The sequence below is a fragment of the Ambystoma mexicanum genome, chromosome 8, assembly GCF_040938575.1.
Source record: "Ambystoma mexicanum isolate Mex_15411 chromosome 8, UKY_AmexF1_1, whole genome shotgun sequence".
NCBI lineage: Eukaryota > Metazoa > Chordata > Amphibia > Caudata > Ambystomatidae > Ambystoma > Ambystoma mexicanum.
In genome coordinates, this window is record NC_090929.1 from 1,107,552,889 (window position 1) to 1,107,579,703 (window position 26,815).

At 44.9% G+C, this 26,815-nt stretch overlaps 1 protein-coding gene across 2 annotated transcripts in view; it reads left to right on the forward strand.

Moving 5' to 3' along the window:
* The window catches only part of LOC138472788 (protein-arginine deiminase type-1-like), a 432,575-nt gene that overhangs the window by 58,206 nt on the left and 347,554 nt on the right, over positions 1-26,815 (forward strand). For both annotated transcript variants that reach the window (XM_069611134.1, XM_069611135.1), the window contains exon 3: positions 26,331-26,403. In XM_069611134.1, coding sequence (XP_069467235.1) covers positions 26,331-26,403 — 73 coding nt within the window. The remainder of the gene's footprint in view (positions 1-26,330; positions 26,404-26,815) is intronic.

Consider the following 26,815-nt stretch of genomic DNA (forward strand, 5'->3'; position numbering starts at 1 on the left):
GGAATAGAGACAGTAGAGAGACTTCAGAGCCACAGGATACAGGCAGACTCCACTGCAGGACTGTAACTCTCCGTAATATTTTTAGGCACTTTACATGATAATGTAAGGTTCCCATTGGAGTTGGGGAAAATTAAGCTACAATCATGCTCTTTTCGCCTAGCATGCTACTATGGCTTATTGTTAGGTTTGTTTATTAGTAGATTTCAAAACAGATCTATGAAATGGTGTTGTTTTAGCCCTGTATTTTTCACTTTTTACAAGCCGTTCACTTTCCTGCCATGACTCCACCCCAAAACCCAAGCCACTGCTTGGCCACTCCTCTCACTCCCCAGAGAAGGTGGGTTCCCAGAGTACATTTGTTTTCAATTTCTTGCACTGGCTGCAGCAATATAGGTGTTAGATCAGAGCTCAATGTTCTTCACCTAACCTGAAGCTCTGTCCTGGCAGTTGAACCCATCGTGTAGTTGACAAGTTCTTTCTGCCAATATACTTGTCAGAGGAGTAAAAAATACCCCCTGACAGATCTATTAACCAAAAGATGGATGGACGCCACAGGAAACTGCCAGCCTGCAAAGGAAGTCAAAATTAATACCAGCAAAAACGTCAATAGTATCCAATTAGAAAACTCATATAGAAAGCAATACCTGATGACTAGCAGAAAGCTGCTGAGTAAGAATGTCTTGTACTTGAAGGCGTCTAAACTAGAAAGCACATGATTAGTTCGACACTAAGGATAAACTAAGTTTCTTAATAACGACTGAGTAATAGAACACTCTTACCATATGTAAAAGATCTTGAATATCTGTGAAGAAGGATGAAAACCAGAAGACCAAAAGTCACTCCAGTGGTCCACCTACCAACTGCCGGCACGAGGACACCTAAATAAGTCCCAAGTTACAGTTCCCATTGATGAATAAAGTTCACGGATCCACCTACCAACCGCCGGCATGCGGACGCCTAACAAAAATAACACAAAGCGTCTCTAGTTCGAGGCGAAGGGCAGACGGCTGCACAAGAGTTCGCAGAGAGGGAAGGGACTTCGAGCTCAGTCAGCGGTGATCACTGTGCTTCACAGATCCAGGGCGAGTCGTGGGAGAATTCCAGGTCGGCAACGATGAAGGCAAGACAGAGGCAAAATCACTTGGGCAGGGACAGGTCAGGGACAATTCCAAGGTCATAACAGCATGGCAAACAAGAGCCAAATCGTTCAGCAGAAACCGGTCGAGGACAATGCCAAAGGCCATGAGAATCCGAAATACAAACTAAAGGACACACCAAGATTTCCAGTAAACAAGCCAGGTCAGAATATCCAAGGGTCAACAGAAAGTCACAAGATTTGCAAGGCTATAGAATCCAAATTCAGAAGTGAAGCGCCAAAACCAAGCGGGGCACATATACGAAAAACACTGGTTACGTGATCCGGAAAACGGAGCTCAACGTGAGAAAACATGTGACCCTAGAAACGCAGAGCGACCGTATTTCCAGGGCAACCCCCATTGCTGTCGGAAAGAATAGTAGCGTACCGAGTGATTATGGGTACGATCGCTGAGGAAACGTTTCCTTATCCCACGAGGTAAATGAGAACTTTGTGTGGGAATAGATGGAGGAATAGGTGCCGTTACTGGACACCGAGCTCAGGGTCTAAAAGAGCACTTGATCCCCCTTTGCGTCCTGACAATAGGTGTAGTCATGATGAAAGATAAGACGGCCCGTCCTCATTGGGATGGTGGAGGTGTCAGTGCATTGGAGGTACTCATCTGCATAATTGATAAATGACATCTCATGCAGTTTGAGTGAAGCCAGCAAACTAAAAAACTCTTAGACATGGGATTTATTTTATAAGCACACTTTACATTTAAGGAAAACTTTCTATTGTGTCAAATAGGAGGTTACCATAACTGCAGCATCAACCTTATTTTCATAACTGCTGGTAGTGTTTTTGAGTCCTGGGACAAGGTCTTTCTGCATCGTATGTGTACAAAACTTTTTTTCGGAATTTAAAATATTCAAACAGAAAAATAAAACTAGATACAGAGGAATCCTCACTTTACCAAATCATGTGGTTGGGTAACTGGACATCGGTCGACTCTTGGTCCATTGAAAATGTAGTCGAAAGTAACATCGCGTTCTATTTAACTCCAGTAATTGACTACTGCGTAGTTTATTTTGTAAACCTTTTGAAAATTGGAGGCTTCACCTTGTCAAGAGGCGTTAATTGTTAAAAGGAAAAAACACTCGGATCCTGAAGCTAGCAAAAGCTAAAAGCATACTTACTTAAATGCTCAGTAATCGCATTGGTCAAATGGATGGCTTCCCCAAATGAGGCCTTTGATGTTACCATTTTGATTGCTTATACAGACCTACAGACCCCTCATCTTTCAGAATCTTCCTCTGGACAACAGTAAAACATTTACTAAGACACACAGCTATACCAGATAATCCTAGTGAGAAAGGCATTCTTGCTGTTGCCATACATTGCCTAAGAGAATTAGAAAATCACTTCTAGTGTTAGCAGTCACTGGACAGCCTCAAAGGGTCGGTTGTTACACCTAATGTTTTTCATTTTTCTCCAAAATGTTAGGCAATTCTCCTCTGAAAAAGAGTACCACAGAAACCACCGACAGGCATTTCTGCCTTTTTGGGCATCATCAGTGAGGTGAAACTGTCTCCATTTAGGGTACAGAGAGCAAAGGGACCACATCTGGATTACACCTCTAAATTAGAAAAATGTGAAAGTCACTAAAGGTAATCCAGATGGGGACCCCTTGCTTGCTCTGCTTTGAGAGGCCCAACTTCACCTCACGGATGCCCAACACGGCAGAACACGTGGCTGGAATTGCTGATGGTATTCTTGTTCAGAAGAGAATTGCCTAGCACTGGTATGCCCTTGCATGTGGGAGAACGGTGATATGCAAATGGGTATTTTCCTCTGTGAAAGGTACAGTAAGATAAAACGTTGTTGTTGACGCTCCTGAGTGGGAGCAATCTATAGAACATGTTACTTGGCCTTATTCGTTCTTAGTGCAGGGTCTCACATTTTGGTATAGGTGAGCCAAAGTGTACAGAATGACCAAGTTGCCAATGTGCCTAAATGTTCAAATTAGAAAGCAGTAACTAGTAACTTAAGATACTAGTTTCTAAAGGTTTCAGTGCATCAGAAGTTCCCCACTGCCGGGGGGGCACTAGAGAGCCCAGTCAAGATGGCTGCGAGGCTGTGAGCTCCTGGGCGATTCCACAATATCCGGTCCTTCATCCTGTCTGCCAGAACTGCCATCTGGTTTTAATACTATCAATTTGAAACTGGTTTGTCTTGTGAACAATCCAGATCCATTCTGATGTGCGGGAGTGCCCTAGAGACATAGATAATGAAGCATGCACAGTCTGCGCGGCGGGGAGGCGGTGCTCCTGCGCTGAAGGTACCTGCTGTTGAATGCAGACCGTGACAGCGCCTGAAGCGGTAAATGCAGAGGATTCTCCTGTGTCGCCATAAGGGCTACTGGCAAGCTATGAAGGAGAAACGTGGAAGTTGGTTCCATTCGGACAAAAAAGTCACTCTCTAATGAGATTGCGACTATGGCCGTGAGCCTGCAAACGTCATGAGGACTGGGACTTGCCGGAGGATGAGCCAGTTAAGGCGGCGATGTAACTCTCAGATCCCCCTGCCACCCAGGGACAACACACAGGACCACAGTGAGTGGTAGCCATGAGCTGCATTAAAGGGTGGATAGCTGCAGCGAATTGCCCGGCCTCTGGCTATGTGGTGCTGCGACGGCCAGAAGTGGGTACCTTAAGGAGTAGATCTCGGTGAAAGCTTGGGTAATGGGTGACATTGCGAGTGCCGCCACAGCTCGATCTGTTGTGAGGGACAGGGAGAGTGCCCGAGGTGTAGTCTGGGGCCTGCCCGAGCGCCTTGGGCAAAGAGCTGCGCAATTGGGAGGAACAGAACCCTGGCCGGTGGAGCAATCCTGCAGGGCCTCTGTGCGTGAAACAAAAGGAGGCGCCATCCCCACTAAAACAAACCGACTCTTGAGGGATATAAAGTCTGGTTAACAGCAGGAATAGTATCAGGCGATCCAAGGGCACAGTGCAGCTCAGTGCAGGCGCTGGGTGCGGGAGTTGGCTGGTGTTTCTATCTTTGTAGTTTCTTCCTTTATGTTGTGAAGCACAGAGCAGAGAGTGAACAGGGTCCCAGTCACCAGTGGACCCAGTGCCGCAGGATCTGAATGACACGAAGATGGGCCTCGATCAGTGGTGAAATCTTGGAGGACGCTGACAGTCTGCAGCGAGTTTTGAGCGTGATTGAGGAACATAATTTGCATCATGTCATAGTCACAAAAATCAGGCAAGCAGCAGACCAAGCTACACTTTCAGATGCCGGCCAAACCACCAACATATGAGGATTGCTCCCTGAATTAAACCTCACGGCCCTCCCTGCTGGATCCGGGCAGAGCACTAAGTGACACTAAAATAATGCTAGGCCAAGTACAAGCAGGTATTCAATCATTGGATGGTAATATGGACATTTTGTCATGCAACTTAGACCACATGCCAGTGCGCCTGGACAAACATGGAGAGAGACTGGACGAGGTCGAGGGTCAAGTGTCCACGGTTGAGGATGAGTCTAACACCACCAGGAGAGATCTATCTGTGATCAAACAAGCGCTGAAAAAACTAACAGACAAGCAAGATGATCTAGAATATCACTCCAGGTGCAATAACTTGCAAATTGTGAGGATGTCTGAGGGGGCGGATCAGCGTAATATGGAAGCTATGGTGCAAGGCCTACTGAAAGAAATCCTCAGAAACAAAGGATTCTCAGCAGTGTTTATTGTGGAAAGGGCACACTGGATCCCGAGTGGCAGGTCGCCAATACCGGGAGCACCTGCTTGACCATTGATTGCCAAACTGCTAAATTATTGGGACAGGGGCCTGGCTTTACGCAAAGCGAGGGGAAAACGTCCCTTTGACATATCATTGAGCACAGATCCAGCTTTTTCCAGACTTATCAGACAAAGTAGAGTCCTCCAGGAAAACGTTTAATCAATATCAAAAGGAGGATCAGAGAAAGGGACATGAAGTACGCTATGCTGTTCCCAGCTAAACTCAGGGTGGAACATAAGGGAAGGACATTATTTTTCTACACCCCGGATGAGGAGTACATTTCTCGAGACTCTACCTAGGGCACTGCACTGCAGAGGAAACAATGACTAATGGGGATACCTCCTGTAACGCACATGAAGGTTGTACTGAAGCTTGAAGGAGTGGAACGCTTGGTACATTGGCTGAAGGGGTGCAATCCAGTCCTGAGGATTGCCCAGATGGCTGGCCCTGAAGAGCCCCCATGCGTGAGCTATGGTTTTGTACTTCGGCAAGGGGGTGGGGGAAAACTGTCCGGTTGGGGTTGCTGGTAGTTAAAGGGGTTAATGATAAAGTTGCACGGTGGAATCTAAAATTGCTCTACCTTACTGAATGTGGAGGTGACAACACATTATGTGCAAAGCAAGGGAAACCCTACACTGTAAAGATAATGGGGGAAATAAATGACCAGGTTACTTAGGTGTATGACATGGAATGTGAGAGGCCTGAACTTTCCATCCATGTGTTGCAAGGTCCTTATGTTAAAGGTACTTATATAGCGCACCGTCACCAACGGAATTGGTCCCCAGGCACTCTGGCAGATCTGAATACAGGAAGGAGGGCGGGTAGGGTTAGTCGGGTGGAGGGGGAGTAGGAGAGTGAGAGAGGTGGTGTGCTGTTGGCAGCTTCGGCTCGGTATACACAGAGTGCTGGGCTTTGGTGCAAGTTTCGGATCGGGCGAGACCTCATGTGCTGTAGGTGCTGTTTATGTGTTGTTGGTGCGGTGTGGTAAAGTGCGTGCAGATTTCTGGGAGAAAAATGGTTGTGTGAGTTTTATGTGGGTTGAGTATGCAGAGATCTGAAGGTTCGGTTAGTGGGGTCTGGATCCGGATCCGGATCCTGATTCTGATACTTCTGGTTCCATTTGAGCTGTAGCCCTGTGGGTGGGGTTGTTGCTGATTCCTTACAGTCTGTCTCTCTGTGGAGTGTGATGTTGCAGCGCAGACCCAGCTATGTCCTAGTGAGTATTGTATGGAGTAATTGGTATGTCTGAGCCTTTCCTTAGTGTGTGCAACTGAGGTTGGTGCTACCTATTCACTTGTTATATATTGTGACAGAGGTCAGTCGGAGCTAGGAATGAATGGATGAGGGTCAGGGTTCTGTTAATGAGACGTCCTAGTGCTTCCATCGTTGCCAGCCTGTGTATTCAGTAGTTAGTTTCCTCCTGTCATGACTATCTTTCAGTTAGTCCTTCGGTTTTCCATAGGGTGACTTCCTTAAGAGCTATTGTTTGGTTGTTGTTTGTGTGTGATGGCGCATTGTGCTACCTGCTGTATCTTGATGAGCATTGTGTAATGTGAATGCTTATTCTGTTTCTCACCCTCTGGTTGTAGCTAATAGATGGGAGTTCTCTATTCCCTTGCTATCTGCCGTGACTAGGTCTGTTGAGCATGGCTATGATTTAGGGCCAGGGTGCTAGTGAAGAGTCGTCCTGGTGTTTCTGTCTTCGTCTTGCTATGTATTCGTTCTTTTGGGTCCTATTACGGCTGTCTCTCGTTTAGTCATTTGGTATGACGTGGAGTATTTTCCTTGGGGTCTTTTCCCCATCGATTGCTTGGTGTGGATCAGGGTCTGTCTCTTTGTTCATCATTGTTTTAGTTTTGTGTGTCCCTGTGAGCGGTCTTCTAGTTATGACGTGAAGAGCTAAGTTTTGAGTAGTTTCCTGAATAGTAGGTGGTTTCTTGTGTTACGTATGTATTTTGGAAGGTCGTTCCAGTTTTTCGGCGCTTGGTGAGAGAAAGAGGATCCTCCGAGTATTCTTTTATTGTAGGGTTTCCGTTCCAGGCGGATGTCATTGCTTGATCTGAGCGCTCTTGTTGGTTGATGTAGATGCAGTTTGTCTCTCAGGAACTCAGAGCCTTGATTGTGTACTTCTCTGTGCGTGATGCACATTGTTTTTTGTTGTTTTATTGGTAGCTAATGTAGTGGAAAGAAAAATATATGCAGAGACATCATATAGAAGTGGAGTTCCTTCAAGAGATGCATTTAACTCCTGGTTGGGAATCAAAATCTGGGCGAAAATGGGGATGTCATTGTTATTTCTCGTCCTACTCCTCATACTCTAGAGGGGTGTGTATCCTTAGAACTCTGTTGGGTTCCAACTGATAGCCATGGCTAAAGATCAAGAGAGAAGGAGCATACTAGTGTGGGGAACCGTTATGGGTCGGTTGTACACACTGATTAACTACTATGGTCCTAATCAGGATTTGGTGGAAACACTAGGGTGGGTTGGCGCCAACTTGAAGGGTCACCAGCCGGGGAAATTATATGGGCGGGGGATTTCACTGCGGTCATGGAGCCCGACCAGGGAGGTTCATCATTCCGATACAGAATGTGACACGTAAATTGGTCAATTTGTGTTGGGTCTGGGAAGTTGTTGATGTTTGGAGGACTAGAAATGTAGGGAAAGTGGAATACACGTTTTACTCCTCTGTCCATAATTCTGCATGACGGCTGGACTATTTTTTTGGTCTCCCACACACTTTTAAGTACGGTATCGGATGTATCTATTCAGGCACGTACGCTATCGGATCATGCTCTGGTATTGATGGCCACTGAGCTACCCGGTCAGGGAAGAGAGGACACCCTGGGTATTTAAGAGTGAGGGATTGACAGAAGGGGTGTTTTGTGAGGCGCTAACCAAGACCATAGACAGCTTTTTTAATTGAATGTTTGGTCGGTGGAGTAGCATTTGGCACTATGGAAGAGTTTTAAATGTGTGATTAGAGGGGAGTGCATTTCAAAAGAAGCGGGGATGCTGAAGCAAATTCACAATCAACTAGCAGACACTGAGGATCATTTAGGAAGGTTCAAACAGAGATGGCAACACCAACACTGACGGAACAGATAGAGGTTAAAAAAACACCTGCAGAAGTTCAGAGAATTGGCCCATAGAGAAATGAAATTTCTCCTGGGGAAAGCAGCAGTGCAGCAATATGGTGAGGGACAGCGCGCGGGTAGATTATTGGCAAGAGCCTCAAGATTAGATGGGTCCAAAGATCGGATTTTATCAGCAAGGAATGAACAAGGGGAAGAGAGGTTTGCTGACTCAGAAATAATTGAAGAATTTTACAGGTTTTATGGTAAATTGTACTCCTCCCAGATGCAGGTTTTGCAACAAGAGGTGAATAACTACTTAGACCAAGTAGCATTATATTGGTGCACAGATGAGGAGAGGGAGGGGATGGCCCAGCCACTCCATCAGTAGAAGAGGTGCTGTTGGCTATTACATTTCTCCCGTCTGGGAAATCCCCTGGATCGGACGGCTATACAGCTGAAATGTATAAAAACGTAGCCGGAAAATTGGCTCCTCATCTACTACAGGTGTACCACCAAATTTCAAAGGACGGACGATTACCGGATTCCATGTGGGTGGTGCTGCTGGTGGTGCTGTTAAAACCAGACCAAGTGGCAAATGATTGCAGAAAAGAGGACAGGGCAATAAAAACAGAAAGCGCAACAGGTCATGTTAGGACTACCAGGTCCAGGGGTCGCAACTACTACTCTTCCCAATTTAGTCATGAACCTGTCTTCTCATGTCCTCAGTACCAGTGAAGAAGCTGTACTCAACAAAGGCCTCTCCTTTTCCCCGTTGGGTCCGGTCAGCATCACTGATACCTATATAGATCTTTTCAAATTTATCAGGAATCTGAAGTTGAAGAATTTTTTCTTAAACAAGAATCCTCTGTCAATTGAGGAATCGGAGACCACAATCCCTTCATCTTTCACACTTGGGGAATTTAGCAGATGAAGAAGAACCAGACTATGTCACTCTCCTATCCAACCTGGACATAGAATATGACATCCCAAGACCCAGCGAACTCCATAACAAATCCACATTTCCGCCCCCCTGTTCAGAAAATAACCACATAGATATATTTTTTGATTTCGTGAGGAAGAGGAAGAACCTGAATCCAGAGGAAAGAGTAGCTCTTGCCAACCTGAGAGATAATGCGACAACAACCCGTATGGGTATGTGGTAGTTGTAGGACTCGCGTATTCACATATTACATATTGTCGCCACTTTGTTGATTAAACATTCATTGGGATTCCCATTCACTGGCAGTAGAATGACTGGACTGTTCAATTGCATTGGGATTGTTTTATGCGCTTTGGATTAAGGCGCTGTATGATTAACACATCATTATCATGAATGTGAAAAAAATAGCCTCACTACGTATCATATTGGGATCGTGAATTAGCTTCCAAATATCATAGTCAATGGCGCATGTTTCTTGAATGAGGGCACTCGGGTGCTTTACGATTGTGCCCAGTCAATAACCGTCTGCGGTCAGATGCATGTTTCAGGAAGGTGACATTCTGCGACGGCGATCCAGTGAACGTTGTTGGTATTCTCATTGTGGAGACACGTCATGCCAACGTAATCATTGTGAGATGGCTTGAGTTGCTCATAGCTTGAAAGGATCTGCATACAGATTTGAAATGGTTCTCTTGACCACATGGTACACGTGAGTGACCTTTGGCAGGACATGGTCTCTCATGTAGGAAATCGTATCCACATCTATAGCAAGTGTGATTGGGCATTTGTTCAATATTCTTGGACGTGGTTATTGGGCACACCGGTGCTGCAAGCTGCTGTGAGATTTTTTATTTTGTCTGTGGCATGTGCTCACATTTTAATAGGCGTTGTCATATGAGCCATGACGAGGATGTCTTCAAGAGTGTGCCTTTTCTGAATGTAGAAGATTACCAGAGAGCGCAGTGCTCCTGCGATGGAGTATTTGTCAAATTCACAGTGCTTTAGTCTTGTGCAAAGTCTCATGACAAAGTTGTCTATAGTTTTGCCCTTATTTTGCCTCGTGTTGTGAAACACAGGTCTTTCAAAATCAACATTCATGTGTGGAGCAAAGCATCCGTTTAGACTGTCTTTCAGGCTATTAAATGAATCTTTGTGGTCTGGGCGGGGTTCAATTTTATGTCGCACACCATGGATCCAACCAAGGGTATTAAGAGCTCCCTCGTGCATTTGCCATCTTGTATACCCATGGCATCCATGAAAACCTAAAAACTTTCATCCAGAGGATCCATCTTGGACCGAGGAGGCTGGAGTCGGATATATCAAAGTATGGTGGAGTCTGATGGTGTAATGCATCAGAGGCAGTCTGCCTGTCTTTTGTGAACGAGGGTAAATCGCTGGCAGTGGAGGAAATTAGTTCCTCGAACATGTTCATATCAGTATAAATCCAGCTCTATAATATCTTGTGGCATTCACCGTATATGTGCATAGAACTAGGTAGATGAGGCAAACACTCTGATAGTCACCAGGAAGCCTCTGTGTCTTTGTTGGCTCACATTATTGGGTTATGATATTCTGGACTTAAGGCCTTGTCATCACAATTTAAGCTCATGAGGCGAGGATATGTGCATGCATGCAGAATCTGGCATTTTACTCTGCTGCCGCTGCGTAAAGGCAGGTGAGGCTGAGGCTGTAAATCGAGGTCCAGTAGTGGCCTGGCCTCAGTGGGGCATCCACTTCAGAGAGACGCAAACAAGTAGAGCGAAAAGAGCAGAGCTGCTCCGTGGCATTCAAAGTGGCACCATGTCCAGGGATAGACATTAAACGCAGCCTTGGCTAGCACTCCAGAGCAACAGGTAGAGAAAGATATATATTCCTAAAGAGAAAACAGGAACAAAATAGAACCTCTGCCAATGATCAGGACTGAGATGTCAGGTCACCATGTAATGGCACGCTGTGTTGACGAGGAAACATGTAGTTCTTTAGATCACCTTCGTTGCATTTGTTGTGTCTTGGCATGACATGGTGCAGCATGTATAAATGAAGACATGGGAACCATGCTATATTTCAACCTTCTTTATCTCTCTTCATTAACTCTTCCCTTTCCTCCTGTAAGGGTAGCCCACGTCCATGTCACTGTGGTGCCCTGCCATTTGTCGTTGACGTGCAAGTAACCTCCCAAGGAAAAATATGGTACTTGTAGACACTGGCGGTATTTCGTGTTGCTATTGCATAATGCTGGGTCTAGATCAATGCTCCTCAACTGCACGCTGTGTGCCTGTAATGTGTCCTTTATCCTACATAGTGCAAGATGTACCAGGCATTGTGCCTCTGTAAGTGGGACTGGATGTGGAACTAAAACCTTAGGAGCCCCTGATGCATGCGGGATAAGTGCGCCCACGTAACCGCTTTCATTTATCACATTTCATATGCAGTATGCATATCAGAGTACCAGCTGTTGGAGGACTCTGCGTATTTTATGTCAGAAATGGCGGCAAAGCCCAACCCCTTCAATAAATCATACGTCATTCCTACTTTCCGTTTTATTAGTCTAAGAGCTTGTAGGGACGGCCAGCAAAAAGTGAGACATTATGTGATTCTTTTTCATCATAGACATAGTCAAACTAGTATTATTTTCCAACTGTCCACCCCCTGCCCCCTTTATATGGCCACCCCATATAACAGACATACCTTCATCCACTCCAACAACCATGACCAGTACCATACAAAACAATATAATACTTAAAAAGCATACTATATAATTCCTAGAACAAATGGCATTCTTTTTAACATTACCCCTACATAATAGAGGTTTGAACACATCGGCCAGGCATCCTTGCTTATTCCTGGAGAGGAGAAAAAAGGTTTTCGAGAGAGAGGGAAAGGGAGTCAGAGGGAGAAAGGAGAGACCATTTTACCACCAGGGCGGACCGGGTTCTGGACCTTATAAAATGAAAAAAGATAAATCAGGCGTGGGCCACTGCACACCACCCTGGCATGGATCCTTTATTTACTTCTTACTCTGTTGATTGACCTTTGCCTTGTCTCGGGTGCTCTTCGGACATCCGAGAGATGCACCCAATATTTTAACTTTGCGCGGGCGGTGAGAGGAGTACAGAACACCACCTCATAAGGTCCTTGAATCCTGGGGCTGATCAGCTCCCCAGGTAATAATGGTCCAGTTTTAATATGGGCAATGCTGTGTTATAGAACTATGGTCTCGTTTTCTAAATGGGTGGTCACTATTTCCCCCCCCTTTACCGCGCAGCACTACTGCCCATGTGTGCCTCCGTCCTGTCTCTTGATCAATTGTTGATGACCCACCAACATTTAGTAGGTCTGCTCCCGTCAATGCGTGAGCTGTTCATTAGAGTGGGAAAATAAATAAAACTCCTGTGCATAATCCGGAGTTGCTAAAACAGGGGCAGTACAAATAGCTTCTCTTGAGTCCTCAAATCGTCTATTCATTTTGTCAGTCCATTCCAATTAACGTTTAGGTCCTTTGTCCTTCCCTGAGACTTCCTAACAGTGGCCTTGTGTAGACTGCGTAGTCTCGGATCCATGCCCTACAATAATTACATAATCCCAAAAACTGCTGCATTTCCTTGACATTACTGGGCCTAGGGGTGGAGCGTAATGCTGACACCCTATCTGGTAATATTTTTTCCCATTCGCAGAAATAAGTTGTCCCAAGTATAGTGCCTCCTGTTGGCAGTATTGTAGCTTCTTTTTTATCTGCCTTGTACCCTTTGTGAGCCAGCAATTGCAATAATGAAACGGAATCCCTCCTGCATTTTTGTTCATTTTCACTACATACCAGCAGATCATCTACATACTGGATGATTGCGCTAGGCACCTGAATATTTCCCAAGTTAGCATGCAGTACTCTATTGAAAATACTTGGACTTTCACAGTACCCTTGAGGCAATCTCGTGTGCTCAAAGCGCCGTTGACCATGCGTAAATGCAGTGAGATAACATGAATCAGAGTGAAGTGGGATTGAGAAGAAGGCATTCTTCACATCCACCACTGTGAAATATGTCACTGTATTGGGAATGCTACATAGGATTGTCGCCGGATTTGGAATTACCGGAACCTCCATCTGCACCACGTCATTAGGAGGACGTAGATCCTGGATCATCCTCCATCTACCCCCTGTTACTTTCTTGACTGTGTATATGGCCATATTACACAAGGACGTGGATGGCACAATGATCCCTTGCTCTGAAAGATACTGAAGTGTCTTTTATCCCTTCCTCTGCTTCCCTTGACATTGGGTACTTCCGCACCCTCGGGAGTACTGCTCCTGATTTGAATGTAATCTGTACTCTGGTCACATCTCTCAGTAATCCAACATCATGTGGATTAACAGTCCATAATTGTGCTGGCACATATTGCATGTCCTCTTCAAAAAATAAAAACGAGTCACTGATGCCATCAGGGGGCACTGTATCTTCCTATACTGCACCATGATATCACAGGGGGATGATGCAGATTTCCAAAATGGTCTCCCCATTTTGCTCACTGTCCTCAAATAACTCATCAGTCATTTCCTTCAATTGTACTCTCGGGTCTACACATAGTACTGTGTGCCACTCGCACCCATCCTGGTCTGTTCCAATCAGGACTACTCTTTTGTCTGAAACTACTAGTCCTTGCAAATCTAATGACAGTATTGTCCCTGCCAACATCTCGGGTGGCACCATGGGTCAGAAAATAATATCTGTGGGCACTCGCTAACACTTTGTGGCAATCTGAGGCACTGCTTTTGCTGATACCTTGATACCATAGACCAATGTCTGGTACCACAGGAACCCCACGGACTACTGACTCCCTTGCCATTGCGTTTATTATTATGATTGCTCAAGCTGCACACATCCCTGGAGTGGAACACACTACCTGTTGATCTGTGAATGATATAGTTAAGTTTAGTTTACTGAGCAGATCCCTACCCAACAAGTTAACAGGGGAACTCTCATAATATAACAAGGGGGCTCGTACTACCTTCTCTCCCACTTTTATATCCAGCTCCTCAGTCTATGGAACCATATAAACAGCCCCAGATAATTCCTGCGTGTCAAGAGTTGTACATGATAATGGAAAGTTCCCCTCCATAATGCATGATTTAGTTGCAGCTGAATCTACCATAAATATAAATTTCGTGTTTCCTATTTCCACCTACGATGAGGGCTCCTCTTCAGGGTGTGCGATTGTCAATTGGATTGGACACGCAAATGCTCTCTGTGGGCTGTCCTAATCAGAATATGTATTTGTCCCGGGGAATGAAAAAGGGACACCCCCGCCATTGTAACACCTTGGAACGGGGTGCCTGTCCGCCCTACCATCCCATTAAACTGTGTTCCCTCACCCTGCTGTGGTTGTTGCCCATGTGCCCTTGCCTGTCAGCCCCATAAGGGAACTGATTTTGACCCCCTCGCCCAAATTGCTGTTGTCCCATTCCTTGAGGCCCTTGGGATCCCTGCCCTGGAGGTGATGTCCCATAATTAAATCCCATCCCAGGCCTATTCCTGCATTATCTTGCAAAATGCCCCCATCTCCCGCAATGCCAGCCCTGTGATGTTCCCAATCCTCTTCCCCGGGGCCCTATCCCTCCCAAAGCATCCTGCACTTGCTCCTCAAAATCCTCCTCTTCTCCTTGGTGCTCCTTCATACTGCCACTGTGTGTTGGGGTACTGTCCAACCCAAACCCCATTATCCCTGTCATCCTTCTCCCCATAGTGCCGCAATTGTGGCATTCACAATTTGTTGAAGGCCTCCTGTCCTTTCCCCCTGAGCCAATGCCATCACCGGTGCTTGGATGGCAACCTTATTTTGTTTCTTTTGCACTAGTTTTGCCTTGTCCGTTTGCCGCTTTGGGGCTGTCTCCCTGTCCTGCTCCTTGATTCTCTTGTATCTCCGCCCAAAAATGGTCCCATTGCCCTCCTGTCTCAGCTCGCCACATTTCCTGTAGCTTAAGAATAAACGTAACTGGGTCCTCATCATCACCCATTGTACATTGCATTAAAGAATGTAAGTCAGGGGTATCTGGGTACATCCCTCGCAGGGCATTCCATACCCTTGCCCTTACCTCATGCTGCTCCATCATGTTCATTATCTGCAAGATTTACCCCAGGGTACCCAGCCCTTGTCCATATGTCCCCAGCCAGGTCCCCAACTATGGCGACCAGTAAACTCTTAAGGTCTCCTAGTGCTAAAGGTACCCCTGCTGTTTGTTTTTCAAATTCATAGATCCATTTACTGGCACCGGCTGTAACTTGGGGGAGAGCTTTAATCAAATTATCTTTGTCCATTTGAGGCCATGGCACATACAAAGTTATCCCTACTCCTTTATGTATAAAAGGCATCTGCATGTCTATTTTGTTTTCTACCCTTTTGTTTAGTATTCTTCTGATCTTGTACTACCACCATTAAATCTGGTCTATTTCTTGGTCTGTCCCTCCTCACTGCCTCTTGTGACGGGGACAGGTTTCTTGCCGCCTCCTCGTTTGATCTCTTTCTTGGTCTTCCTCTTCATTATTTCTGCCACCTTTCTCTTCCCATTCAATTTCCCTTGCGTGTTGTGCTTCTTGTCCCAGGACCATGCATATCCTCTCCCCATCATCTTTTCAACACAAACATTTCTATTGCCCCAGGGTTGAATCGCACCAAAAAATCTCCTGACTTCCAATACCCTATTTTCTGCACTGGTACCCTTATTTCTGGCGATACTTCTTCAGGTTCTTGTAACCAGACTAACCTTTCCCACAATGCTCTTAACTCATTGTTTATATCTGCTTGTGGACCCTCTGGGTACACGGATGCTATGGGCATATCAGCGATTGTGGTTGAGTTATACAAAGGTGGAGGTGCAAAAGCCTTGAGTCCTTCCCCCGCCCCCTCCTCCCCTAGTTGCTAATCTTGATAATCCTGTTGTTGACACTCTCTCTACCACTGGAGGCTTATAGACTGGATTTGTATACCCTACTGCAGGTTTAGGTATTACAGGTTATATCCTCTTCCATTGGATCTCTTTTGCACCTTCCTGATCTTCCATATCCTTGAATAATCGCCAGAGATCTAAAATCTCTTATCTTTTTTGGAATTTCTTTCCCTTTTTGTTTTGCTGCTAAAAAGATGGACATGTTTTCTAGCTGCTCTGGCCAGGAGTCAGACACCCCACCCCCTTACTTTGTTTCCAGTATCCATTGTTTGTGATATTTATCTATCCTGTCATAATACAGTGGCAGGACCCTATGCATGTGTTTTATTGGAGGTTCTTCCCCATAATGTTGTGCACGTCCCTAATGCTTCACTTAGACCTTACTACTATGCTGCGCACACTGCTGATTGTTACACAGACATACAAATCAACCCACTTTTTCCCCTCACCCCTTTTTGATTCTTTTCCACTTTGATTACACACACAGCACACACCACACACACACAGACTCATCCACCTTCCTTCCTTTTTTACCACAATTGACTAAAATCCAGGCCCATTCCTTATACCAAGGCTCTACTTTTTGTCCTTCTATCCTTGTAATACCACCTTCCCAGCTTTTTTTATATACTGAGGATCCTATTGCTTTTATCGTCATAAAATAATAATGCATACTACTACCTTCTCAACCTATTGCTGAGGATCCCTTACCTCTCAGACTTTATAGGCAGAGGCTCCCCTTGTCCATTATAAAAAGTAGAAAAACAAAAGATTTGCAACAATTGCACTACATAAGCCACCTCCTATCCAATCTGCTCCTTAACACATCACCTGAAATCCTATCCAATCTATACCATAACACATGACCAAAAGTCCTATTCAATCTATTGACCTCGTACTTTATCCATTCATATCAACATACTGTCATACATTCATACATGTCCCCTTGTTGTCATCACATGGAAGACTATACTCGCATGTGCATGCTTCACTCGAGTTTCCTCCGTTTACGAAGTCCCAATGCTGGCCTGTCTTTCTCTCTGGAGCCATGCCCTGCTTAAGTGAGCTGAGAGGATTTCTTTTAAAGTGGCTCCTACTACAACTGCTCAAGATACACGTTTTTGATTTGGGGGACCAGTTTCTGTAGATGGGCATGCATCCTGGTGATGGGCCGAGGCCTTTGAAAAGTACAGGGGCAAAAAAGTGAGATCACGTCGGGTCGTCACCACTGTAAGGGTAGCCCAATTGTAAGGGTACCATTAATCACGCTCACAACAGACTAAATGCACCCTTCTAGGGAAGTAAGGCCAAGAGTCTATCTTGCAAGGATAATACGTTTATTCTTTACAGAAATGAGGATGGCAGCTAAGAACTCTAGGGTCTCTTCTGTCCCTCACTGTTCCTTTCTCCTGCCAAACTGGTACCAGGCAGGAGCTTTTATACTCCTGGCTTGCTGCAGTTCTGTCACATAAGGGCATGGCTAAATCCCAAACCGTCCTTCTTCCAAACAAGTGAACCAGGATTGCCGACCCAGCCCTTTAAGACGAGGTAGCAATACTTTGAGATGAATGGGGATGCAGAAGATACTCAAACATCAATTATCCTACTAACTCATAAAGTTGGGAAAGTTTTACTGTTTTTATGTCAATTATCTAAAACGGGGAGTACAACGGACGTCTCACTGCATGATCTCGAAGCATTGTATAAAAGACATGAGTTATATAGCAACAACTTGTAATTGCTTACATCAACCTACGTAATTGCTGACATCATCCGACGTGGCCAACTACAAAAACCTATTGGCAAAAGTAATTGTCTGCAGGAACATCTAGGTATATGTTCCATACTAGTCTAAGAAAGTTATAGGGTCTTTAACGTCAGGTGGGGCAACTAAGCCCTACCTTCAAACAGGTCACTATGAGCGTCACTAAATACACAATGTTCCATTGGTTACATAAACTATAGGGCCCTTAACTACTCAGCCCCCTATAATTGGTTGGCACCTTGGTATCTGTCAGTACTTTTCCACCTATGCCAGCAGCACGCAGGCTGGTCTCCAGGTGCTGGTGGGTTGGTCTTGGCCATAGCTTCCCACCAATTAGCATATGATCCATCATCACCTCAGTGGTCTGCACGTCAATTAAGACTTTGAACATGGCCCTGGAAATGTTCTTTGCTCTGGAGAATGAGGGAGTAGAGGGACCTCCTTGCATAGGTGTGATGTGTCATGATTGTCCAATTTTCACCCCTCCACATGACTGAAGACCACACATTTGAGCTCTGGTGCATTTAAAATAATATTATTTAATGAACCTCTCATGCCTTCCTTTTCCTTGTTTTTGTGCATGTCTTCTGAACAGGAGTTTGTTCTTTCACACAATTGTAGCTAATGTCTGCTCATCCAAGTTAAAAATGGCCTTGGCTTCTTGGGGCTGGTCCAGCCTCGCCCTTCTTGGATTCACTCCTGTAATTCAATTGCTTTCTGCGACATACGGGAAAAGGACTTCCTTTTTCTGCTCCATCTCTGCTATAATGCGTAGTGGAATCGTCCATAATTCCCATATATAATATATATATATATATATGCGCTTGCCACAATCTATTCACTACATAGCTAGTCTCAATACTTTGTCTGCTCTCACATGTAAAATAACTTAATTGTTTCTGCAGCATAAGCTTCTTCATCTCGAGCCCGGAATGTTACTTAGCTATGATACTTATAGAATGTCTACATCCTCTTGTCTCTGCTTCTCTTGTGGGTGCGTCAGTCTTACTTCGTGTGATGTCACCAAACTGCTCTTTTGCTCATTTTTCATACTTATTCTGAAATTTCATTGAAATGGTCATCATACCGTCCTGTATGAAGGTATGGTTTTCTGAATTGGCACCTTGCCTCCAGGATTCTCCTTGGTATTGGTATTTTCATTGGTACTGCACGTACTTCACACTCTGGTTCCCAACATATAGGCAATATGGGCGAGATGCTTGAGGCGGGGGTAATTGGCTCCTTCTCTACATAAGGGATGCTGCAAAGTCTTACTTTCTTTATTGCCAGCGATTTCTGTCAGTACATGCTACTTTACATATTGCTAGTCTATGCAAAAATACAATGTAGCTCATGGTGTTCATCATTTTGCTACCTATGAACTTTTATATATAAAAACATTTTCCCGTCATGCTCTCCATATTTCATTCATTCTACTCATGTTTTTATGTGGTCCTATAATTTCTTTTAAATCTTGTTTTGCATAATTCTGCATTTTGTGCATTGCGCATGTTAAAATCCCCTTTTAGCATGCATGGGCTTTTGACAGGCAGCAGGCAGCTGGTCAGTGAAGTTGTGCTGCTAGTGCTTGCACAGACACCGCGAAGCCTGTAGTCCAATTTTAGCACATGCTGCATTCTTTCCAGCAGAGAGCCTGCTTGCATCTACCTTGCTTTAAGATTTTAGAACTACCTAGGATTTAACATTTACAAATGTATTCAGCTAATAGCTATTTGCACCTTATATTTAAATAATAACTACCTTTTTTTTAGTGCCTGCCCATGTCTGTGCATATGATTATATTTGCATGAGAGAGCTGTCTCAGTGCCCCACCTTACTCCTGGTTCCTTGTAGTGCCTAGAAGGTGTCAAAAGAAGTCTTGCCTAATTCTAAAGTGCTTGCAAGTGCAGGAAGGAACTAGCTCCTTCCCAACACTCCTTCCTCCCCGTCACTACCCTTCCGCTCCTATTGCCGAAATAGAGAGGATATGTGACAGGGTCCTAAGTTGATTCATAAAGATTTGGAAATAACGCTCATGCCCCTAAAATCTGATGAGTAGAGCCTGAGGTTCTCTTAAATAACTACACACACTCTATTTGGGAGGCCATCTCCTTCAGTGTTTTATTTAACATTGACATTGACATTTCACAAACGTGATGGGTTTTATTGTGTTTACCTTCCAAGCTAGCTCTCACTGCGAACATGCAAACCCACGCTGAAAGGGGCCCCTATGGGTCCCTTACGTCTATGGAAATAAGGCGAGTCACCACACACAATAGCTACGCCAGACACAAGGTTGTATTCCCAAAGCTAGGGTTTATTGTAAAGCAAAAGCAAAAGTCTCAGTTGGCCAACTCGGTCTCACGCCCTGCGACGTGTATCTCTAGACCTCGAGGGACGCAAGAGAGTGAATTACGTGCATCAGTTACATATATACAAAATGCATATCAAACAATCAGCTACGACATGTTTAACACCCCCACTTTATCGGGTTTCTTTGAACTTGGTGTGATGATGGACACTTTAGACAACTATGACACCTTCAAACATCTATTCTAGTAACAATTTGCAATTTGTGAGTGCGGTGGCATCTTTCAGTTGTTGAACACAACACAGCGCTTCTGTTCTTGGAAGCGAGCTACATACGGGGGGAGAGATGCATTCCAGACCTTGCTATCTATGAGGTGCTATTCGTGTCCTGGGAGCCGACACGCTCTAACGGGGCTCAGCAAAGGGGGGGGCGTAAGAAGAGCATAATTCAAGCCTTTAGCTGCTTTATTCTAACACATTCTACCATATAACGAGACTGGCTGGCAGCTGCGAAATGATTAAATGCCCTGCAGCTCTGCTTCAAGGCTACCTTCGGGAGGGAGCCGGGCATTCTTCCTGGCGCTGCGTACGTTGTGTTTCAACGAACTCTTGTTATCCTTGCGGCCCTGCGGCCTTGTCCTTTTACGTGCAGACAATGTTTTACAGTCGAGCAGTGTAAGCAAGAAAATGTACTGCGAAGCAATAAGAACAGAAAGCAATGAGCAATGGTTAGAAAACAAAATGGCAATTCTTGTTACATCAAAATGGCCGTTCATTGGCAAACCTATATTCTGTCATATCGTGCATGAAACGGTTGGCCCACGACCATCAAAATACGTTTGTGGTCACAAAGTAGAGGTATCCAATTTTCTAGACTGACAACACTGTACATGGAGCAACATTCCCGTCTTTGTTGTTCAATACTGGCTGCCTGCACACCTAAATCTATCTAACCTAGCAGATTGAAGCCTGAGCCAACTCCTGTCGTTCTGTAGTCCAGATAAACATGGCCCCGGCTGGCCTTTATTCGAGCAGAAGGCATGCTTGCATCAACAAGAAACAGCAGGGTGATTTATTTGAGGTGAAGCCCCAATGGACGTGAACAGATGCACGTGATGACCGGATGGCAAAGGTTACTTCCAGGCCAAGCCCATCCTTTATCACGGCCGTGCCCTGCCGCACATTCCTTTACTCCGAATGAACACAGTACATCTGTGCACCTTAAATGGAAATAGGGCACCATGGAAGTTGATAAATCCATACAACTTCGATCCTTCCAGCCCTACCACCGTCTGAATTCCGGTCCCATACTCCGCCCAACAGAAGATGGTGCAGAAGGCTCTGAAATCAATGCAGGCAGCAGGCAGGGAAATCTGCAGTGAAAACGAATTGAAGCAATTGCTGCCTGCTGCATAGCAACGAGGAGTGTTCCTTCCTAATCCTCGCAGATCCAGTGCAGTCCTCTCTGTTTAAGTTAACCAGGGGGCACTGAAAGAAAAATGCTTTGTTGTTTTTACGGATCCAGCTCGGCACCTTCTGTTTTAATGCCTGACAAATGCCTGACAAATGGGTGCATCAACCCTAACTGCGATATGAAAACGATGGGGGATTATTTCACATTCATTAGTATATTGGTTGCCAGGCTGACCAATGTCTTAGACTTCACACTAACATGCTGAGTTGCCCAGTGGTGCCTCCTGGGACTTCGTGCAAGGCAATGTCTGTCCTGCAAAGAACAATGGTAATCAGATGATCCGTGTATGGCTCAGAATGCCTGGTGGTTTCCCCCCAAAAGCCTCCACCAGTTTCTTTCCAAAGTCCTCAAATCCCTCTCACATAGCACACAGAGATACAGGCCCGAAAAACAAGCCCCACTAACTTGGGAAAGAAATAAAAGCCTGTAGGCGTTCTGCTTAGGGAGGTTGATAATGTGAGGAGCAGGATATCTAAAAGGTGATGACGACTCTGCAGGCCCCATGAACCAGTGTTTTCCACCCTATGGCCTGAAGGCGATGCCACAGCTGCGGAAAGGTAAAGGGAAGAATGCTGGCAGTGAAAAAGTGGGTGCGGGGTAGAATGCACAAGGCAACAAAGCTGCAATCTCCAATTTACATTATTGCTAGTCCACTACTGCCTACTAATCACTACCAAGGCTCTTTGGAGAGCTTTGCTCAAAAGCAGTGACCACGAGGAGAAAAAGATGTGTTACCTGTGTGAAGGTTACCCCTGAATTCAGGCAATGGTGTATGGAGTCACAGGAAAAGTTATCTTTTCCTAGGTCCCAGGATATCAGTGAAACTAAGGGTATGGCAGTTGGGTCTTCAAAGTGTTTCTCTGAGAAGGGCGCATAGTTATTTGACCTAGAGTTCCGAGTTGCTCAAATACCATAATGTGGTTCATGTTTCCTCCTCTATTCATTCTTTTCACTTTTCAATATTCAATATTTGCAAACTCATCACGTTAATTTGACGATTCAGCATTAAAATGATTTGTGGGTGTTGATGTAATATTTAGGTTCTGATATTAGAAGATTTTCTTTACTATAGCAGTTTCGCTTTTCCTGAAGCTCGTCGTATATTTGACAGAAGGGCATCGAATGCTATAAATGACAGTCGTAAGAGCGGTGTTAAAGTTAAGAGAATACAAATGTTCTGTTGGCCCAGCTAATTAATGTATCAAGATGATGAGCTATTAATAAAGATTTCACGGTATAAAATAAATATGGCCTTGTTTTTTTTGGGACATAAATTGATAAACATTGTGGCATTATAGGTACCCAAAGTGCAGTCGGAGCATGCCATGTGCAGAGAACATATTTATCTCAGGTCTGATGACCTATTTTAAACCACTGCACACCTTGGGTTCTGATGCAGTTCTAACAAAGTATAGCGCTTTTTATTGATTGCAAGTTTCTTCTCCTTTACTCAGAGATCCTACCCTGTGTACCCTTTACCCTTTCAGTCCCTGCACTTAAGCCCATGCCATTTAGTCTTACACATATCTCGAATGCCTGTGGATTCATTGTCAAGCAGGTGGAGCCTTTTGTTTTGCATCTTGTGCAGAATGTCATTAGTATGCACTAGACTGAAAGATTTGATTCCATCACCTCAATATTTGTATGTGGGTTTAACATGCTCTGATGAGGGAAAGGCTTGGTGACTACTTGGCCTCTTGGTGGTGGTATTTTGCCACTAAACAGTATGAATGCTGCTTAGATGCAGTATATTTGGAAACTTCCAATTAAACTGAATAAAACATCCCAAAGGTCTCCAGGCATTGTTTGGAAAACATAGTTTCGAATGACAAAAGTTTAGAAAAAAATGCATTTTTTGCAGGTAAAGGTTTTTTTTTCTTTACTGAAATGGGTGTTAAAGGGTAAAACACGGGAGTTGGGCAGGGACCTCCCTTGGGCCCCTCCCATTAAAAAAAAATTCATTTTTTCGACGCATTTTTATTAGAAACTTTGCCAATCGAAACTATGGTATTCAAACTATCACTAGGAACTATGAAAATTTCGAACGTTTGAAAAGTTCGACCAAATCCCCCATTTGGTTGTACGGGCTGCCAGGGTGCCACCGGCAACCTTGTACACTATACAGTGAATGTGAGTTGCGGGGATGTCCCCCGCAGCCGAACCCGAACTCAGTTAAACCAACAAAAAAAAAAAGGAAAGAACGCTGCAACGCCGGTTCCCAATCACAGAAGTGAAAGGGAACAGGCGTTGCAGGATCACAGCGAGTCGGGAGCACACAGCGAAGTGTGGCACCACAAGGTAATTAGAGGATGTGGCTGTAGGTGGGGTTGAAAGCCAGTGGCTGCAATGTTCAGGGGAGAAAAGACCAAACGTTTTCGGAAAAATAACTTTAGATTTTTTTCTCCCTCAAACATTTCCATCACAGGTTTCCAACCCCAATCCGTATATTTAGTGCAAAAGGCTTCTCAAAAAAGTTGCTATCCTCCAGCTAGGACAGAGTGGTCATTATAAAGCAACATTAATTGGAAATGTTGAAGATGTTAATTTGGACAGTACACTGTATAGGTGTGGCCGGGGTTCTCTAACAGTCACCCCTAGTATTAGCAGAGAACACTTGGGCCCATCAAAAGATTCCCTGCCACAAGTACCGAAGACCCAGCCATGGGGGAAAAGTTACTGGGCCTCATTACGACTGAGGCGAAACGGGTTAACGGGCTCCGCTAAAGGAGGCAGACCCGTTAAACCCGTTCCGCCTCATTCCAAGCTCCCCTTGCGGGACCCAGTAAGTAACGCCTGGTCAAACCAGGCGTCCTTACCGGGTCCCGCGAGGGGAAGAGGGAGCAAACAACGGGCCGCTCGTAGTTGTTTGCACCCTCTCCCATTCCCATTGAGCCTTATGGGGGCTCAGATGGAAATGGGGAAGGTCTGGGCCTGGGTTCCTGGAGGGAGGAATTACCGGGCCCTTCGAACTCGGAATGGCCCGGTAATTTCCCATTCTAGGAACCTGGACCCGATTTCGATTGAGGCCCACTGTATTTTATTAGCAGAATAAATGACAGGGATCACACAAGAAAACCAAATATCCTGCAGAGCTCTCGTCTTCTAAGCATGTGTCACCCGGTTTATCCTGGTGTGACGTCCCAAGTTCATGTTCCATCCCAGAAACCTATCACACATTTACATTGGTCAGTTTGCGAGATATACGGGTTAGTTCTACAATTGGATAGCCATATCTAGTGGTTCCTCCTAGGACCACCTTTACTGGTATCAATCTACAATGTTGCAGGGTCGCAGAGAGACCATTGACCCTGGCAACAAATTATATCCCCACGTGAAAGGTGAATCTGGATTGGGCAGAATGTGTCCTCCCATCCCTTGTACCCTGGATAGTTACCAGACTGAGCGTACCCTTTCAAGGCAATCCTAAATTACAGTGAGTTTCCTTGTTATCTGTCTGCAGTCCTGCCCTTGTTAGATCAGCTCAGAGTTACAGTTCCTTGTATTCCTTTTTAGCAGTCTGCAGTTCAGTCCTTGTTATCCTAGTCCAGATTTTCAGCCCTGAGTTTTCTTGTTCCTGGTCTATAGTTCAGTCCACTGTTCTTGATTCAGATCTTTAGTGTCCAGTCTGCAGTTCCAGTCTCCTGCACACTTGTGCTTAGATTCCGGTCTTCTTGCTTATGCTCCTTTCCATTCTCTGTCTTAAAACTTGCTCACTTTGACTTCCTGTTCCTTCCCTGGATATTTATGTTATGGTTCTTGTCCTCACTTGTACGTGTGTACTTTCTTTGTACAAAGTTTGGCTGCTGGGATTCCCAGCAGGCAATCTCTGCCTCTTTCCTTTGTCACGTTTCAATATTGTCCCTCGTGCCATATTGTTAAGTGTGCTGGTTCCTGTTTCAGGAGGCAGTCACTGTTCAGTTCCAGCTGGACTTGTACAGGCTTCAGTCTTGTGAGCGTTGTTTCCTTGTTTGTCTCTGAGAGTCCAGACAAAGAAACCCAACTCCTGTTGCACATTTCCGTGATAATTCAGAGTGGGGCCCTGTAATAGTAACTGGTTCAGAAGGCTAGAGTTTCCCCTGACTCTGTGGGCAACTCTTCCCCCATTCTGCGTGCACCCCAAGTGAGAACCTAACGTGTTTGTCTTACTTGTACTTGCTTCCCGTTTCTGTTGACTGCGTTTGTTTCCTGTCTTCAGTTATTGAATACTTTCTTGGCTGCAGGATTCCTTTCTCTTGTGCACTTTTCACCCCGTAGTTTGGTGGACATGTCTCTGCCCTCAAACCCCTAACAATGCCATGACATTGCCCATTGCTATGCCAACCAGATATTCTCAGTGCAGAACCGCCATTCCCTCTCTTCTGTAACAATAGTTTCATCAATTTTGTGGCCCAAGCTCCACAGAAATTTGCCCAAAAAAACAAAAATAAATGTGTGAATAATTACAGTGGTATATGTGGTAATGACATTTATTTTGGGGTATCAGAATCTTCTTCAATTATTCTTTGAAGTTATTTTTATTAATGTTACACTTGTTGATTTTGTTTTAATGAGGTAAATGTTGCATTTTTCTGTAATGTCATCTGGCTTACCTCTCAAAGGGTTTTATGGCTGTGTTGGAGGCAGACATACTCAGGCCGAGCAGGGAAGGAAGGTATAGGTGAGGGAAGTAGGGACTACCATTGACGTTACTGAGTCACTGGCCAGTGGAAACATCAGCAAATACCCATTTTGTCCAAGCTGCTCCTTTATACCAGTAATCCCACACACAATGTACAAATCTTTCTTTTCTATGGTGAAAGCGAATTGGTGGCACTGACGACTCATGAAGAGGAGGGAGGGTAGTCCTGGGCACGGGTCACATGTCCCTTGGAGAAGAAGCTTGTAAGACCCATGCTAGAAGTATGTAAGGAAGGTCAGTCTGCTAATCGATCTCTGTATTCCCTCACAGGTGAAGGTTGTGTACTACGGAGGGAATGGGAAGGTTCTTCTGGGCAGTGCTCGGCTGTACCTCACCAGCATAGGTAGGTTTATGACAAAACCCACTTTATTGCGGCTGGTAGGGCATCATGAAGGATGGGTCTCAATCTTCTACCTAGAGGAGAAGCCAATGCCTCAAATGCCTGAGTACTGGGACTCTTTGCATAAAAGAGGGTCCTGGCTTCCACTATCTGGAGGAGACATCCCAGTTGCACTAGCAGAGTGGCAAAATCCATCCAGCCTCAACTACCTGAACAGGAGATCCATATTTCTGTGCATGTATTTTTGGATGTTTTGAGCAGCCATTATGGTTGTTAATAAAATGCAAGGTCTTTATCATATTACATACATTTAAAAATATCTGTTGCCATGAAATTTCAAATTAAAAAAATAAACATATATTTAAGGGAACGTCATGTTGAAGGGTTGGGGATTTATCTACTGGCTAGGCCTGAC